The sequence below is a fragment of the Malus domestica genome, chromosome 04 (genome assembly GCF_042453785.1).
Source record: "Malus domestica chromosome 04, GDT2T_hap1".
In the NCBI taxonomy this organism is placed as follows: domain Eukaryota; kingdom Viridiplantae; phylum Streptophyta; class Magnoliopsida; order Rosales; family Rosaceae; genus Malus; species Malus domestica.
This window is the reverse complement of record NC_091664.1, coordinates 4,876,149-4,892,633: the sequence shown is the minus strand read 5'-3', so window position 1 is coordinate 4,892,633 and position 16,485 is coordinate 4,876,149. Positions and strand designations below refer to the sequence as shown.

Below are 16,485 nucleotides of genomic sequence, written 5' to 3'. Positions count from 1 at the left end.
CAAATTCAGTTTGTTTGGGGAAAGACTGGTAGTTTATGACTAGGTAGAAGGAAATAGGACGAAAAATTACCTTAACATTTAGGAGGTTAAATGAAACATTTTGAATTTCAAGACGCAAACGCTTGATATGTAACCATATAATTCAACTGTCAAAATATTAGTGAAATTCACTTCACTTCATCAATCCAAGTATACAATTTGATACAACGATAGTGGAGGTGGCATTTGTTTAAGCATCACAATGGACTAACAATTATTTGCCTACCATTTTTAGGAGCCGAAGATAAGACGTCCCACTCAACTAAGAATTTCAAGTCAATTAACAAAACAGGTTATAGCATAACCTGTAACAAAAATAAATTTCCTAAAGCGAATTATAGAAGCTCAAAAATTGCAACCATTGGATAATTAGACAACCTCAACTGAGGAGGGTTATATTACTTGAGATTACAGAGGGCAACAATAGTCCTTTACTCAAGTGCTATTCAACTTCAACCAACACGCTACTTCTCTTGTCGGACGACATCCTTTCAGCCGTTCTATGTGTAGTTTGGCCGCTCTTGCTACTGCTACTCGCAGATTTCCTTTCGACGGACCTCTGCATGATCCTGATCGGTATTCCGCCCAAATCGAAGTCTTCCTTCAAAGACCTTTTTAAGAACCTGATGTCTGTTTCCGAGAGCTCTTTCTTCCCACTCAAAAAGGCAACAAAAGTAGGCGGTCTGGCCTTCACCTGCGTGAAGTACTTAACCTTGGGTTGAGCAGCCTGATCTTTCCAAGAATGCCTGCTCATAACCTGATGAAACACGGGGAAAGACAGACGGTTACTTCCAATGACCTTTACGGTGTTGGATGGATGATATAAAAAAGGTACCATCAACTGACCTTACGCAACCAACGGTTGAGACGAGCTGTTGACAATCGTGAACACCATTTTTCATATGTATCAATAACTTGGTGCATGACATCTGCGTGGCCCCTTCCCTCCAAGGCTGATATGAATACGATTGGTATCCCAGTCACCTGTTTGCCACAGCCATGCTGACGTTAATTACCATTTAAACCATTGCTCAAAACACATTATCGAAGAGAGAACTTGAAATCCCCCCACCCCCAGCGCCCTCCCACCAATGCTTCTGTCATTTTCAGATATCTTCTCAAAACCCACCCAGAACATCCACCAAAATAATTCGCGGCATCAAACTAGTAACCCAACCATTATATCATAATATTTCATATCATTAAAACAGAACAAAAACCCATATTAACTCAGGCAGCCAAGGAGAAGCATGTGAGAAATATTGTAAATATCCAGTTTTGTTTTCCATGAGAAGCATTTGAAATGAGCACGGAGCATTATAGACATTTAACTTAAGAAAATAGTGCGCATGTGTACCTGGGGCATGATAGTCTGGATTTCTTGGGGCACAATTTCCATGACCTTGTCAAATAATTGCTTCCCCCTTAATAGATCCATCTTGTTCACAACCACAACCAAGCCCCGGCCTTCTTCAACTGCCTGTCTAGCTATAACTACTTCATCATGCTTCAAACTTCTCCTAGAATTTGCAATCTGATAATTACATATGATGTTGTAAGAAAGGAATCAGTTAAATATCAAGGAAAAAACAAAAATCACTTACATTACGTCATATAACATTTATAGTGCAAACTATCAAATTTTATGTAGCAGAAATCTAAACATATCACGAACTCTAGAATTTTCTTAAAAATAAACATATCGTTTGGCACACCTCTTCTGCATCAAGGACCAGAGCAACTACATGAGCTCTCATTAGATTCTTCCTTGTCTGCACAATGCTCAAGGATGATGGTCCTTTCTCTTGTTTAGCTCGTTGTAACCAACCTGCAGTGTCTACCTGAATAGGAAGGCACAATAAATCAAATAAAATAAGCCATGTTCAAGAAATTTGATAGTTCAAACAAAGAATACTTATACAAAAAAATTAAAAATAGAAAGTGCAACAACATTCAAACTTTATCAAGCACCTTATAGTTGCTTATCCTGGGACACTGCGAATTAGCATACAGATATGCACTTAATGTCTCACATTTATTAACAATAATACATTTTCTTAAGCCAAGAAGAAAAAATACAAAACTTGTACTCAAGATAGAAATCCAAAGTGAGGGCTAGTGGTTGCTATAACAAGCTGCATTTTAGCCCAGGCCGCGCTTAAAATTGAAGCATGTCTTGTCAAAACTCAAAAATGCTTGAAAGAAACATCTTTGAAGTTTTCTCATTCCAGAACTTCCAACTGATTTCTCTACCCAAGAAATAGAAAGGTATGAAGTATACTAATATCACTCAAGTTCTTTATGAGCGAAGAAGTGATCCTACAAATCTATCAGTTCAAGCACACTATTATGAAATGGAATTAATAGTATATGATTTTGATATATACTGTAAAGTTGGGGTTGAGACAGAATATAATCTCTGGCAGATACAAGACCAGGTAATAAAGAGCATGCCAAGGAATATGAAGGACTACAAAATATACAACAACAACAAAGTCTTATCCCACTAAGGACTACAAAATATAAATAAAGGAAATCAACTCGTAACCTGAGTTTGAAAGTTAAGAAGCACCAAACAAATAAATATAATATGTACCAGGTATACAGTTCTCCCTTCAAACTCAAACTGAGCTCTAATTGAATCTCTTGTCAAACCAGCTTCTGGGCCCACCAGCACACGTTCTTCTTGTAACAATGTATTCAGCAAGGTTGACTTCCCAACATTGGGTCTTCCTACAATTGCCAACTGTAATTCCAGCTTACTTTCCTCAACATCACAAGAACTGCCATCCTCAGCAGTACCTTCTTCATCTAGGATCAAGAAAGAAACAAAAATGGGGTTATCAATTAGGATAGCACAAAAATTGACCCCTTCATCAAGAAAGCAATAAAAGAATATGAATGATGTGGTTAAGGAGCAGCTTGTTTACAGGTTGTATTACAATAAAACATATGAAACCATCCATAGCAGCCTGTTTGCAGTTTAAAACGAAAATAAATATTTAACAAGATTAAGTATATCCAAAATCTGAAATACTAGCTTGTTGATATTGGACTATGTAGTCGTCATTCAGTGCAAAATCCACCAAACAGGTTCAGAGACAAATAATAAGAGTATCCAAAGGTTCAGGGCCAATAGAAAATGTTCAGAATATATTATAATACAAACTAAACATTTAAGAAAGTAGATTTTCTTTGGAAAAAATCATAGAACTAGACTTTTGACTCCTCTTGGGGCATCAATGTCAAAGCATTTTAAGAACATTCCTTTCTGTAATCGTGCTTGATGGTGGAGAATGTTAGATTTGAGATAAATGTATTCTGCTTGTGTCTGATATGTTGGTAGATTTGTTTTTTATTAACATTATTTTCCATCCTCGCGCTTGAAATTTTAATACATTTTCTTGTTTCACATAAATAAATTATAAACTCAGCACTGTTATATCTAGAGCTAAAAAAGTATATGCTAAGATGTGTGAATACTAACACTGCAACCCAAATCCAAGTTTATATAAGCATGATAGTCTTCATTAATTTTCTCCATAGAGCAATATGGTTGCATAAAATGCAAGCATGCCACGAGAGACCAGAGGGATTAGAAGACCATATAATATTTTGAAGAAGTTCATCTATATGCATGGAAATACACATAACAGGAGAGAACAAGTTTCTATGCATGAAACCAATATTTTATTGAAAGAAGAAAAGGATAAATTCCTTACTGTTTAATACTTGGAGCATATAGTCCTCAAGCTTAGGTTTCAGGCTCTCATAAAGATCTTGCATTCCTAGTCCAGTTTCAGCTGATATGGCAATAGGGTCACCAAATCCTAACCTATAAGCTTCAGTAGCAGCCGTCATAAGAGAACCACTACCATCAAAAAGTGCTTCAGACTTATTCATGGCAACGACAAGATTGATTCCAGGTGCATTTTTGCGCAACCACCTTCCAACCTCCAGATCAAGGGGGTGCAGTCCAGCTCTAATCACAAGATATCACAAAGGACTTAATAAATTTGCATGTAAAAGGAAAAGAGGAAGTGGTGGCCAGGGTCGTAGTGTAAGGTGCTAGCACTCTAGGTGTTCTTTCAAATTATAACAGTGGAAAAGAAAACTACAAATTTCAAGAGAAAGGCCCTAAAATATAACTCCCTGGTCAACCAGATGTGGCTTATGTACTAGTACTAGATCATATAATATACAGTTTCTCATTCACAGTTAATAATCCCACATACACACGTATTTGGATGTATTTTTATGCATGCATAAGCGTGCATGTATACCCAGAATAGCCCAAAAACATACTCATCGTGTAACAAACCAAATTGAACCACATTAAGAACATTTTCTTTTTACATAAACAAAGATATGCCAGCCTCCATATAACTAACCTTACATCTAACAGGAAAACCGCAAACTGAGACCTTGCGAGAACACTTGCAGTCATTCCTGATGTTCTATCAAGAATAGAGCCTGAAGATGCAGCCGTTTCTAAACCAGCTGAGTCCAGTACTCTAAATCGTAGATCACCCAATTTGGCAATGCCTTCTCTTATATCACGAGTAACATGATCATCTGGTGTATTGTAGACAAGAGCCTCCCGCCTCCGGATTAAACTAAAAGAAACCCACAAAATAAAAAATTTAGAAGGCAAGGCCAAGAGCGCTGCAAGTTACAATATCTGCATTCGTTTTCTCTTTTTGACAAGTAAAATGAAAATTATGCCAAATACACATACATAGTAAACAAAGTTTAAGGGAAAAAAGGCAAATGAATTACTGACCGATTAAACAAAGCTGACTTGCCCACATTCGGGCGCCCAACAAGAACTACAGTAGGAAGCAGATTCTTGTTCACTTTGGTGAAATCCACTGGTTTTTTGTACAATCCCCTAGTTTTCTCGGCAGTAACTTTGCAATCAGAATCGACATGGGGTTCCTCTAAATGAACAGCTGTACCCTTGCAAGTATCAGAAGCCGGCAGTTGATAAGTGGGTAGCGTGCAAAGCTCCCCTGTGGCCTGAAGGATAAAAGGATGCAAGATTGATATTGACCTGCACTGAGCCCTAAACCTTAAAGTTGGATTTCCAAAGGGACTTAAAAAGGCCGCGGTGAATAATGATCCTGAAAGAAAACAATCATCAAGCACATATAGTTGCATCTAATCTTGGAAATTAAAAGATAGAAGTTGATAGCAGGAAAATCAAATTCTTACCAAAATTATTTGAGTGCTTTTGTCTCTCTATGTACAAGTTGGGGATTGTGTTGGTAGAACTCTGAAGCGGATTATGAAGGAGACCAAAACCAAACTTCTTCTTCAGCGCTGGAAGAGAACGAATGCACGAATGAGACATACCCAACAAACTTCCTCTTCCCCTTCCTTCTCAGAAGATGAAGATGTGAGAAGATTTTCCCAATTTCATTCTTCAGTCATAAAACAGAAAGGAGTTCAGCTTAACAATTCAAAATCAAAAGGGCTTAACAATTCAAAATCAAAAGGGACTGCTTCCATTGAAAATTCAACCCAAGAAACCCAAGAAGCTTGTGCTTTGGTAAGATTTTTTTAATAATATTGGCATGCAATCTATATATTATAAAATGTCGATAACAAAGATATACAGTGCTATGGGTGTGGCAGGGGTGGAGCAGAAGATGGAACGAGGGGCTGACAGAAAAGGGCTGCGGGAGGGACGGAAACAAGGAACGCAGGTGGGCTGAACTTGAAGCCATTCTTCCTCACAAAATTTCGGCGGAGTTTCCTTTGTTTATATGACATTTCGATATTATACAGAACCTGTTAAACACATTATTTCTACATTTCGACTGCATTCTCAAGCACAGTATAATTCTTTGATAAATGATTTACTCACACACGGCGGTTGAAAAGAAAACCGTGAGAGAATCCACGGTTCTTAAGCCTAATTACTCTGATCAGTTGGGATTGAGGTTTACCCTAGTACTAGTAGGATTGAATCCCTAAATCAATATTTTCCAAACTAAATTAAAAGGAAAATAAGGGTAGAAAAAACAGAAAAATAAAAGGAGGAAGAAGGAAGAAGAAGCCTGACCTGTAAATGGGGGAGATAATGGCCACCCAAAGTCTGAAAGTGGAGGAGGAGGAGGGGGAGGAGGAGAGTACTTTCACACCTGCCGCTGGCTGGGTAAATTATTATTTTTTTAATTATTATTTGGGAGGTCTTATTGGTATATGGCTGGGTTTTCTTATTCACATTATGCACAAATCCACTTATACGTCGAACAAATCCACTTATACGTCGAATAGAAGAAACTACAACTTGAGCGAGAAAATTTATATATTAAAGTAAATACTTAAATTTATAAAAAATAAAATAAACAAAAGCATTTTACTGTGTTTATGAAATATAAAAGCAATTTACTTTTTTTCTTACTATTATATATTATATCAAATTTTATTAAAAAAGTATATAAAATATTTGATTTGGGACAATGGTATTTTAGTAATCATATTGGTTTATATTCCGATTCTGCTGAATTAGTAAATAACTTTATGGAATTAACGTCATTTCTATTCCGATTCCAGAACATTTAAATAAACAACTTCAACATGAATCTGATTCTGACTTCTTCTCATTTCAACTCCTCGTGAATTCAATTCATCCTATTTTCATTTCAATTCATCCTATTTTCATTACTGTTACGTAAATGCGCAATAAGTGTTAAACCAGTTCATTGCTGTTTTATAAAATTTCACGGAAAAAAAAAAACTGTTCATATTAATTAAAAAAAAAAGAGTTTTATAAACTTTGCTTGAGCAAAAAAATCAATTAAAACAAAATTGTTAGCACATTTAGCCAAAAGCTCTAGTCTACACGAATGATACGACGAACGCATTTGAACCAATGTCTTTGATTTTGTTTGACGTTCTTGAGAGGATAGGCATGAGCTACTTAGAAACAACAATTACATATGAAAATCATTACTAATCTAAGAAGAATACAGATCTATACATTTTGTTAGAAATTGCCAATTTTTATACTAACAATACTCTTTCGAGCTTCATGCAGCTCACCATTATGTCATAAGCACATGATTTTCAGTGTGTTGCGCGTGAATTATCAATGATTCATATGCTAGACAAGTTATGGAACCGTATTTCCCAGCATAAAGAACTATTTACAGTATATTATTATGACTTACTCGGAAAGATATAGTCCTTAGAGAGCTATACATCGTCAATAAGATCGTCATTTCTAAACATCGTTTATGACATTTGTGGGATCATAAATTTTCATTAGTTGTAATAAGGCGATCAGAATATACACACACACACACACTTTCGTAGTCCAATCATAAATTTTAACTACAAAAATATTATTGTTTTCATCAACTACGCACACTATTTTCTTAACTATGCAAACTATTTTCTCACCAACTCCTTTAAGAATTTTTATTAAATCCGTCACTGAATACACAAGCATGTCGTTTCATCTTTGAAAACATGAAAGGAACAATCAAACATTCGAGATTGAGATTAGTCGAGGAAATCAAACATATTATCCACACACCTCTTTTTACTTCTCACACGTCCCTTGTTAATTTCTGTATGTTGATCTTCTTCAATTCATCCAATTCGACGGTCGAAAACCAAAAAGGTGTAAGATAAGTAAAAAGGGGTGTGTTGATATTACACCCCCTACTTTAAGAGATAACATGAACACAATATTGTAGGAAACCATACAAATGAAATGCACAGTAGCAGTCATCTTTCTAAAAAATTAGAAACATGGTTAGCCAGTAAAACCATACAAATGACTTTCTATGACCTCAATTAGCGCATTAAATTTATGACAACAAAATTTAAAAAAAAAGTTATGTTTATAAATGTGAATCAGTTTATAATTCGATGTACAGAAAGACCAATACGTGTTAGGCATAAAAGATTAAAGAAACTAACGAAAAGTCCAAAAAAACTTCATTTTTAATGAAAAGTCTTTATTAAAGATATAGTGAATATTACCAGGGAAATGTATAATTATGGTTTTTATTAAAAGTAAACAATACCGGGAGTGTTTTGTTAAAACTCCTTAAGAGCAAGTCCACCGTTGGACTTTGCTCGGGGAACAGGCGAGAGGAAAGGGCTCGAGGGCCGGTGGGTTCGGCTCCAGCGTTGGGCAGCCCGAGGGCCAGGCCCGTGAGGGATTGCCAGCCCTTCAGCCCGAGGGGTGTGACGTCAAGCTGACGCCATGTCTGGCATCAGTCCTTTTCTTTATTTTTTTTGTGTCAGGCGCGTGCCCCTCACGTGCGCATGGGGGTGCGTCAGCCAACACGTTTTTAGAGTGAATGACCCGTGTGCAGTGACCGTTGGGAAGCCACGTGGCTTCCCACGATCCGTTCGATCCCAACATCTCTTTAATACGGGCCGTCTGATTTCCAACGATAATAAAAAAAAGCTGATTTAATATAAAGCGTTCGATCTGAGATCAACAGTTTATATTAATCTGCATTATAAATTAAAAAAATATAGTTTTAAAATTAAGAAAAGTTACCGTTGTGACACGTGGCACAATCTAGAGTGTTAGAATTCAATTTTTTTAAATCCAAAGGCAGAGATTAATTATTTGAATAAAAAAAATTAAAAAATTGTAAAAAAATCTGAAAAAAAAATCTGAAATTTTAAAAAATCCGAAAAAAATATCCGAAACAAATATCTGAAAATATCTTATCGAAATCTATGACCAATAATAGTCGTTTTGGGTAAATGACACGTGACGCAACAAGAACGATTTAAAATATCATATCCGAAATTACAAATAAATTTATTTAGTATTATTTTATAAAAAAAATTAATAAGATTTTATTGCCTATTGCCAAGGCTATTCAAATGCAACGGTAGAGATGCAAAATACAATTACTATTTATTAAGGTAGTTACTCTTTATATAGTAGATTTAATAGTGGATTGTCTGAACGAGAGCTCCAATAGTGAAGTTGCTCTAGAAGATTTGGTCTTGAGAAAGAGATGTGGTACTAACCACCGTCAGGTGTCAATGGCTCTACAGCCACAAGACAGAAGCCGGCGGGCCCCACAAGTGCTGTGATATCTCCCAATTGTCTTGAATTTGAAACACAAAAGAAGATCCCAGATCCTTATCCCTGCCGCCAACACAATCACCACAAAAACCTCTCCAAATCTCACACCTTTCTCCAGAAATCTCCTCCGCCAATTACTTGACTTGCCTAACAAATCCTCTATCTTCTTACCAACAACACAATCCTCTCTCTCTCCTCTCTCCTCTCTCTCTCTCTCTCTTCAGGAGGATTTTCCATAGATAATCTGTTTGGACTTTCTGGGAAAGCTTTGATCTTTGGAATTTTGATCACACTCCCTTGAATTGTCTGGCAGTTTTACAACTTTCTCACTTGCTTCTGGGATTTTTTTTTTTTTTTCTGGAAACAGAGTTGTGGGTAGGTGGAAGAAATCTGATAAATCTACAGGATTGAATCGTTGAAGATGAAGATTCAGTGTGATGTGTGCGAGAAGGCGCCGGCGACGGTGATTTGTTGCGCCGACGAGGCGGCTCTGTGCGCCAAATGCGACGTTGAAGTACACGCAGCGAATAAGCTTGCAAGCAAACACCAGAGGCTGCTCCTTCAGAGCCTCTCCAACAAGCTTCCTAAATGCGACATTTGCCAAGTAATTATTTTCACTTCCCATTTTCTTTCTATGTGTTGATTAATTTCCCAATTTCCAATTTTTATGTTTTTGTTTGGGGTTTTAGTTCCTGATATTAGTTAATTATGTATTTAGATTTGATGAATGTAAAGGGTGAGCCGGATTGAGATAGGTCTAAGGGTGCTAAGAGTGTTGGAGTTGGAGCATCCAATTCTTAACTAAACCCGAAACCAAGTGACAATGGGTAGAGGTTTCCAATATCTAATAAGGAAAATTAACGAAAATGACTCAAAAACGTTAGTTTTAATGAAAAATGACAAATAAAAGGGTAAGTGAATAGTACCAAGAAAGGTAAAAATATGGGTTTTCGTTAAAAGTGAACAGTACAAGAGAGTTTTGTTAAAACTCCCAATAACTTAGTAGTATAATTTTCTTTCGAGTAAAATTATAAGTACGATATGATTGGCCCGGTTTGAAACTTTATGTTCTCAACATAGTCCGCTTAGGTGTGACCGGCTTTTGGGCTAAGCAGGTTGATTAGTTATATGGAGTGATGCGGACGCCATACAGATGAGCGCAACTCAACTGATGATTAATTTTTGTGCATATGAAAGTAGTCATTTCTAATTTGTGAAGTGTATGTTGCTAGTGAATGAAGTGTTTGTTCACTACTTGCAATGTAAGTCAGTGAATGGTTGAGTCATGGGGATTTTGAGAGTTTGTTCGCTACTTGCAATGCAAGTCAGCTAATGGCTGAGTAGATGTCCAGCCTTGTGGATTCTGAGAATGTCGATTCGTCAAATTTAATAATGATTGATCCATAATCAGGAATTTTTTTATTGAATTGGAAAGTAAAAGGTGCCTTTTAATTCTTAAGCACAAAGGGTACAATTTAGTCCTTGTTGTGGACCATGGTTTGAGTCATGGAGAAGATGAGAAAAAAATTCATTGATGCGTTGGAGAGTAGGGAAAGGTAAGGCAATTAGAGAAAGTGTTATTCTGAAATTACTCGAGTAGTCTTAGGTTTTGCTGTAATTCAGGAAGGATTTATAATTTATGGTACATCATTTATAACTATATTCCAGGGCGTTTTACTCTTTCTTCCGAGTTAAACATAGTGGGGGGTAGACAGAGATGTTTCGACAGCTCCGTAAGATGAGCAGAATCAGGGAATCAAAGGCTGACGGGTTCTTATAATTACTGTAGTAGCAGACTATGCAAGATGATCAGCTTGAATTTCTTAAGCCACATTTGAGCTTTCCTCTTGGTTTATTTCTGCTTTCTTGAAATCAACCGTCTTCATCTCAATTACTAATGAACAACAAGAAACTCACGTAAGAGTTCTTGAAAGATAAATAAGGTTTCGTTTTAAATCTGTCTTAGCATCACTGGATTCTGATGAGTTTGTTAAATTCTCTTGAAGTAATTGCTCAAATTTCAATCTCCCCCTCTCACACATATATTCTGATTTGCAGGATAAGATAGCTTTTATATTCTGCGTAGAAGACAGAGCCCTCTTTTGTCAGGATTGTGATGAACCAATTCATTCAGCCAATAGCCTCTCTGCAAACCACCAGAGGTTCCTTGCCACAGGAATCCGAGTGCCATTGGCCTCCAGTAGTACTAAGGAAGCTGAAACGAGTAGCTTGGAGCCATCCAATCAAGGTGCACAGAAGATTTCAACAAAAGTCTCAGCACCACAGGCTTCAGGCATCTCATCACCTTGGGGTGTTGATGACTTACTGCAATTATCAGATTTTGAATCTTCTGACAAGGTTAGAAAGATCCCTACACATTTGGATGTTATGCTTTACTCATAATGATTATAATTACACAATTGTCTTCTCACAGAATAGCATGGTTTCAATTGAACACGTAGAAACAGCATTGAAAGATGCACCAGAACTTACCCTTTTTCTGTTGAAAGACCAGAGAAATGGGCGTTATCATAATATCCGTGGAAGTCAGGGTTTGAAATTAATTATTTATCTACTGTATATAAACCAGGGAGAGTACAGAAACTTCATGAGTTTTTTGGACTTCCAAGATAGAAGTAGAGGATAATTTTAATTGAGTTCACTTTTCTTTTTCTCATCGCTATTTTAGTTTGATCATTCATAGAGCATATATGCACGATTATACGAGATTATATGACTTCAATAAGTTGATAGCTCTAAATAGGTCATTGCTTAGTTGGGATGGAGTTCAGGCAGTTGTTCGGGTGAAGTCAGTATAGAAAAAACATTTATATAAAATTGATGCCAACATTGTTGATAAGTTGTTTGCCTTTTCTTTCATCTATCCCTAACCTTGAGAAACTCTGGACTGTGCTTTCTTCAGAAGGATTCGCTTGAGTTTGGAGAGCTCGAATGGATAGCAGACATGGGTATTTTCGGTGATCAGTATCCTCAGGAGGCACCGGCAGCAGCTGAAGTTCCGCAGCTCCCAGCACCGGAGTCTAGCAATTTTACCTCCTACAGACCCCCTAAATCGAGCAGTCCGCAGAAGAAGCCTAGGATTGAAATCCCAGATGACGATGATGAGTATTTCACTGTTCCTGACCTCGGCAGATTTTAGACATGTATCAACTTGATGGATTAGTTGATAGGTTGAATTATATACGTTCATACTAAGTACACGCACGTACGTATTTATGTATTTATTATATATGTTCATACTAAGTGCATACCAGTACGTATTTAAGAATTTATAATGCATTTTGTGGGATTCCTGCCCCTTTTATTTGATCCGTCGATATGTAATTTTGCCTAGTCAGCAATATGATCATACGGCACAGATTATGTGCCTGCTGTTATAATACCAAGCGACAGTGGTAATTGGTGTTTATGAGAAAAAAGAGTGTCTTGAAGCATGTATTGTCAAGCGATTGCGCGTTAAAAAGAACCAAGCTCATCTCGTCAACGCTAGCACTTCTTAATAAATGATGCCATTCCCGCGAAGTGAAGTTCAATTTCTATTCGTTTGTTCAGTGCTAGGGTGTAGAACTGGATCTCATATGGGATCAAGAGATATTCAATTTGGAATTATCTTTTATATTTATTTATATATATATATACACACACATACCAATAATTCCTACAAAGCATGGAATTATTCAATGAGCCAGCACGTTCCTGCCAATGATTCTGACAAAGTTTAGAGTCATTCAATCATCCATATTCTACAATGAAAGCATCAATTATTCCAACAAATTTCACTGTTCAGCAATAGTGAAAGCAAGTCATCATTCATCAATAGTAAAAGCAAATCACCCAAGATCTTTTTCCAATTCTATAAGAAGTGGACTCCGCAGGAGGAAGGTTTCAAGTTTGGAATTTCCATAATTTCCCAATAAAAACTTTCTTTGAGTTCACACGGTCGACTTTGGAGATTGGAATATCCCCAAGGTTTCTAGTAAAAACATTTACAAAAAGAAATGGTCAAAAGCCTCTTTTAGAAGTGAACATCACGTCAAAACAGTTGAAAAAGCTTATGCTCTTTGTAAAGAACATGAGACTTGTCAGTTATTCACACAAGAACAAATTAAAACTCATAGAAAAGATGGTTACAATTACATTCACATAGGTCTAGTCCAAATAGCAGTCAAGCCCTTAACAAGAAGAAGCCTCAATACCTCTATTTTGTTATGTCTCCGAGATGCAAGATTCATTGACTTCAATGATAGCATTCTTGGAATGATTGAGTCAAGCCTTTACAACGGACCAATTCATTTTGATTGTTTCTCAGATCTCACGATAAGTCTTTCAGATCCTCACATACTGAAAGCACTCACATTAAACATCAAAACCTCATTGTACCAAGTTCTTGAAAGAGTCCAACCTGTTTGGATTAAAACTTGATTTTTGGCCCAAGGATGGAGTAGGCCCAAAAGGAGGCCTGGAGGAATAGAAGATCAAAGCCCGGCCGAAACTTGGGAAAGCAGGAAAGGGCCCTTTCTGACTTGATACAATTCACAAAGGCCACTTGTCTACCTACCCAAGGACCAAGTGGTGTAGACTGATCAGACTGCACAGCCCATAAAGTACTTTATGGTGGCATTACATGTAATAAAGCTGATGAGTCATCACCCTCAGACCGCATTCGGACAAAGCTGTCGCTACAGGAGCCAAACCGAGTCGTCTATAAAAGGAGGAAGAGAAGACAGGAATAAAGACACTCAAACAAACAAACAAAAGCACAAACTCTGCTCAAAAAGCCAGATTTGCCTTTCAAAACGAAGCTGTAGTCAGCCCAAGCTTTCATCCCCCTCGGGATAATCTTTTCTCCTAAACTCTGTAATAGCTCTGCTACCTTGTTCAAACTTGTTGTAGTATCGATTCACCTTTTGTATTCTCCTTTCCCCTCTCCACCTCTAAGCTTTCAGACCTTTGACAGAACTACAAAGATAGGGACCTGCAAGACGATCAGCCTTAATTGATAAGGTTTAATCTTGCCCGACCTGCTTTGCTCTGTCTTTGTCTTCTCTTTCTTTAAAGTCTAGCAATATGTTGTATATTTTTAGTTATATGCAAGTTGTTTCTAGCAAAATCACGATGACAAAGCTTTCTCAATACTTGGATCCGATTTAAATATATCTTCAATGCTTAAATCAGATCCAAGTCCTAAGCCCGCAGGCATGTAAATCTGATTAGTTTAAAAGTCCTTGGCCTCAAGGCATAAAAAAGAACTTTATGTGGACTTAACCCATCCACGACAATCCTTGATAAACGAGAAGTCTGAAGTTACTTAGGGCGCAAGTAATCGACCTACCTTCTAGTTTTCTTTCTATTATATCATGATTATTATAGAACGCTTAAGTATAGAATGGATTCTGATAGGAAGCCTCAAGGCCTACACCTAAGGCCCCACAAAGGCACTTATTTGGATTTATTCTATTCTGCGGTCTAGATGGTTTGAGTATAAGAACAGACTCTAATGGGAAGCCTCAAGGCCTACACCTAAGGCCTCACAAAGGCACCTATTTGGGTTCGCTCTACCTCTCAGACTCGGATAATCAGAAATATAATAGTGATAAGACCCCGACAACCATAAAGACCAGATATAATATGCTCAAGCACTGGTTTAGTTTGACAGGAAGCCTCAAGGCCTATACCTAAGGCCCCACAAAGGCACCTGTTATATCCAACACAGTTTCTCGGGCGTATGCATATTCACAACTAAAACTTGACATCTATTCGACATCTGCCATAATGAAGATGGCAGTGGCACGCCTGAGCACCAAAATGTTAACCTTGATTGAGAGCCTCAAGGCCTACACCTAAGGCCCCACAAAGGCACCTCTCAAAGTTAACGCTGTCCTTCTCTTTAAGCCTTGCCCGAAGAGTCTTGCCCGACGAGACTTGCCCGACAAAGCCCGACAGGAAAGCAGAAGCCCGACAGCAGCCCTCAACCGGCGCCAACCTCCAAGGGAGCTGTGTGCTCGCCGGCCAGGAAATATCCCCGACAGGAATTCCTGCCACGAACACAACCATTAGCCTTAATTTTTAAAGTTTATTACAAAGTCACAAGAATAAACATGAATTTCCAAGCCTTAGTTAAAAGTCCTCGAGACCACACACTCTTAATACAAACCAATCAAGAAAATGTCAACATTAAAATACCCAAAACTATCAAATGGTCAAATATCAGTCTACCTTCATATTGGTGCTTGATCAATGAAAGCAAACCAGTAAGCATACAAAATAGCTTAGTCAACCTAGACAACATAGAACAATATTTTGACAGAATAGTTAAAATCAATTTCAACCCTCCAGCTAGGAAATCTAGTGTTACACAAATCTTTAGAACCCACTAGGAATTCTTTTTCTAGATCCACATCAGCCGATATGGTGGGTCGGGATCAAGATTTAATTAATTCTTTAGTCAATAGAAAATTAAAATCAATAGATAATAGCTTAGTATTTACCCAACAATAATTAATTAATGATTTGATCAATATGAAGTTAAAATCAGTATAAACAACCTCTCAGGTTACTCATCCAGGATACCAACCTAACACCCAAAATCAAGGAGAACAAACCTCTCAAACAGAATATGATTTCGAAGCAAATCAAGTCAACCACCAACTACTAGTCCTAAACAAACCATTCAAAATTCAATGGAAGAAACTCAATGCTGACATCGAAGCAATAGAAAACATTCCTAGAAGAAACATCTTTAGGGAAAATAGAAAAGAACAAAAATTGGACATTTACAATAAATGGACCAATTTCATGAAAAAAACACAGATTTGAAGTATTTTTCTTCGATTTCGTTGAAAAATATTACGAGTTTGAAAAGAAGTTAGAAGTCATCACCAAAGAAAATTGGGTCAAAGAAGACAAAATCATAGTCTCCTCTAGTCACCCTCCACAATAAACAATTTTAATCACAACCGCAAACACACATGTACCAGCCACTCCTTTCAAACTTCCCAAAAAAGATGTAGGAGTCAGGCCAGTCATTGAACAAAACAATTTCACAAACTAGAGTCTACACACCATAGGAAAACAACTAGATAAAATAGAAAGCAAAATAGATAGACTTTCACATTCCAAACCAACAATTAAGGAAAAATCCTTAGTCAACTTCCTAGAAGCCTCATCTAGCACAACAGCTTTGAAAACAATCTCCACAAGTCAAAAAATAGATTAAATGTTACAAGAGTTAAAACAAGAAAAACAATCAATGTTTTACAATACCCAAATGAATCTCAACCAGAAACAACTTCTGCAATATGAGATTCAGAAGGCGAGAGTGAAACAAATTCCATCAGAAAAGTAGAAGAAGCTTT

General features: G+C 37.1%; 2 protein-coding genes across 3 annotated transcripts; one reads left to right on the top strand and one right to left on the bottom strand.

Annotated features, from left to right (window-relative positions):
• Positions 1-122: 122 nt before the first annotated feature.
• On the bottom strand, positions 123-6,308 carry LOC114824335 (uncharacterized). Its single transcript, XM_029100914.2, has 10 exons — positions 6,107-6,308; positions 5,254-5,462; positions 4,823-5,162; positions 4,431-4,655; positions 3,762-4,021; positions 2,636-2,850; positions 1,755-1,880; positions 1,397-1,573; positions 886-1,023; positions 123-796 (listed from the first exon to the last, which is right to left on the bottom strand). Exons 2-10 carry the CDS (start codon positions 5,390-5,392, stop codon positions 482-484), a joined length of 1,935 nt encoding a protein of 644 aa, XP_028956747.1. The 5' UTR covers positions 5,393-5,462; positions 6,107-6,308; the 3' UTR covers positions 123-481.
• A 2,676-nt stretch (positions 6,309-8,984) lies between these two features.
• LOC114824333 (B-box zinc finger protein 24) lies at positions 8,985-12,510 on the top strand. Of its 2 annotated transcripts, none has more exons than XM_029100913.2 (3): positions 8,985-9,713; positions 11,168-11,467; positions 12,033-12,510. In XM_029100913.2, exons 1-3 carry the CDS (start codon positions 9,531-9,533, stop codon positions 12,267-12,269), a joined length of 720 nt encoding a protein of 239 aa, XP_028956746.1. In that variant the 5' UTR covers positions 8,985-9,530; the 3' UTR covers positions 12,270-12,510. The 2 variants fall into 2 exon arrangements, with proteins under 2 accessions (XP_028956746.1, XP_070676540.1); XM_070820439.1 differs by having other exon boundaries at positions 9,146-9,713; positions 12,036-12,510.
• Positions 12,511-16,485: the final 3,975 nt, after the last annotated feature.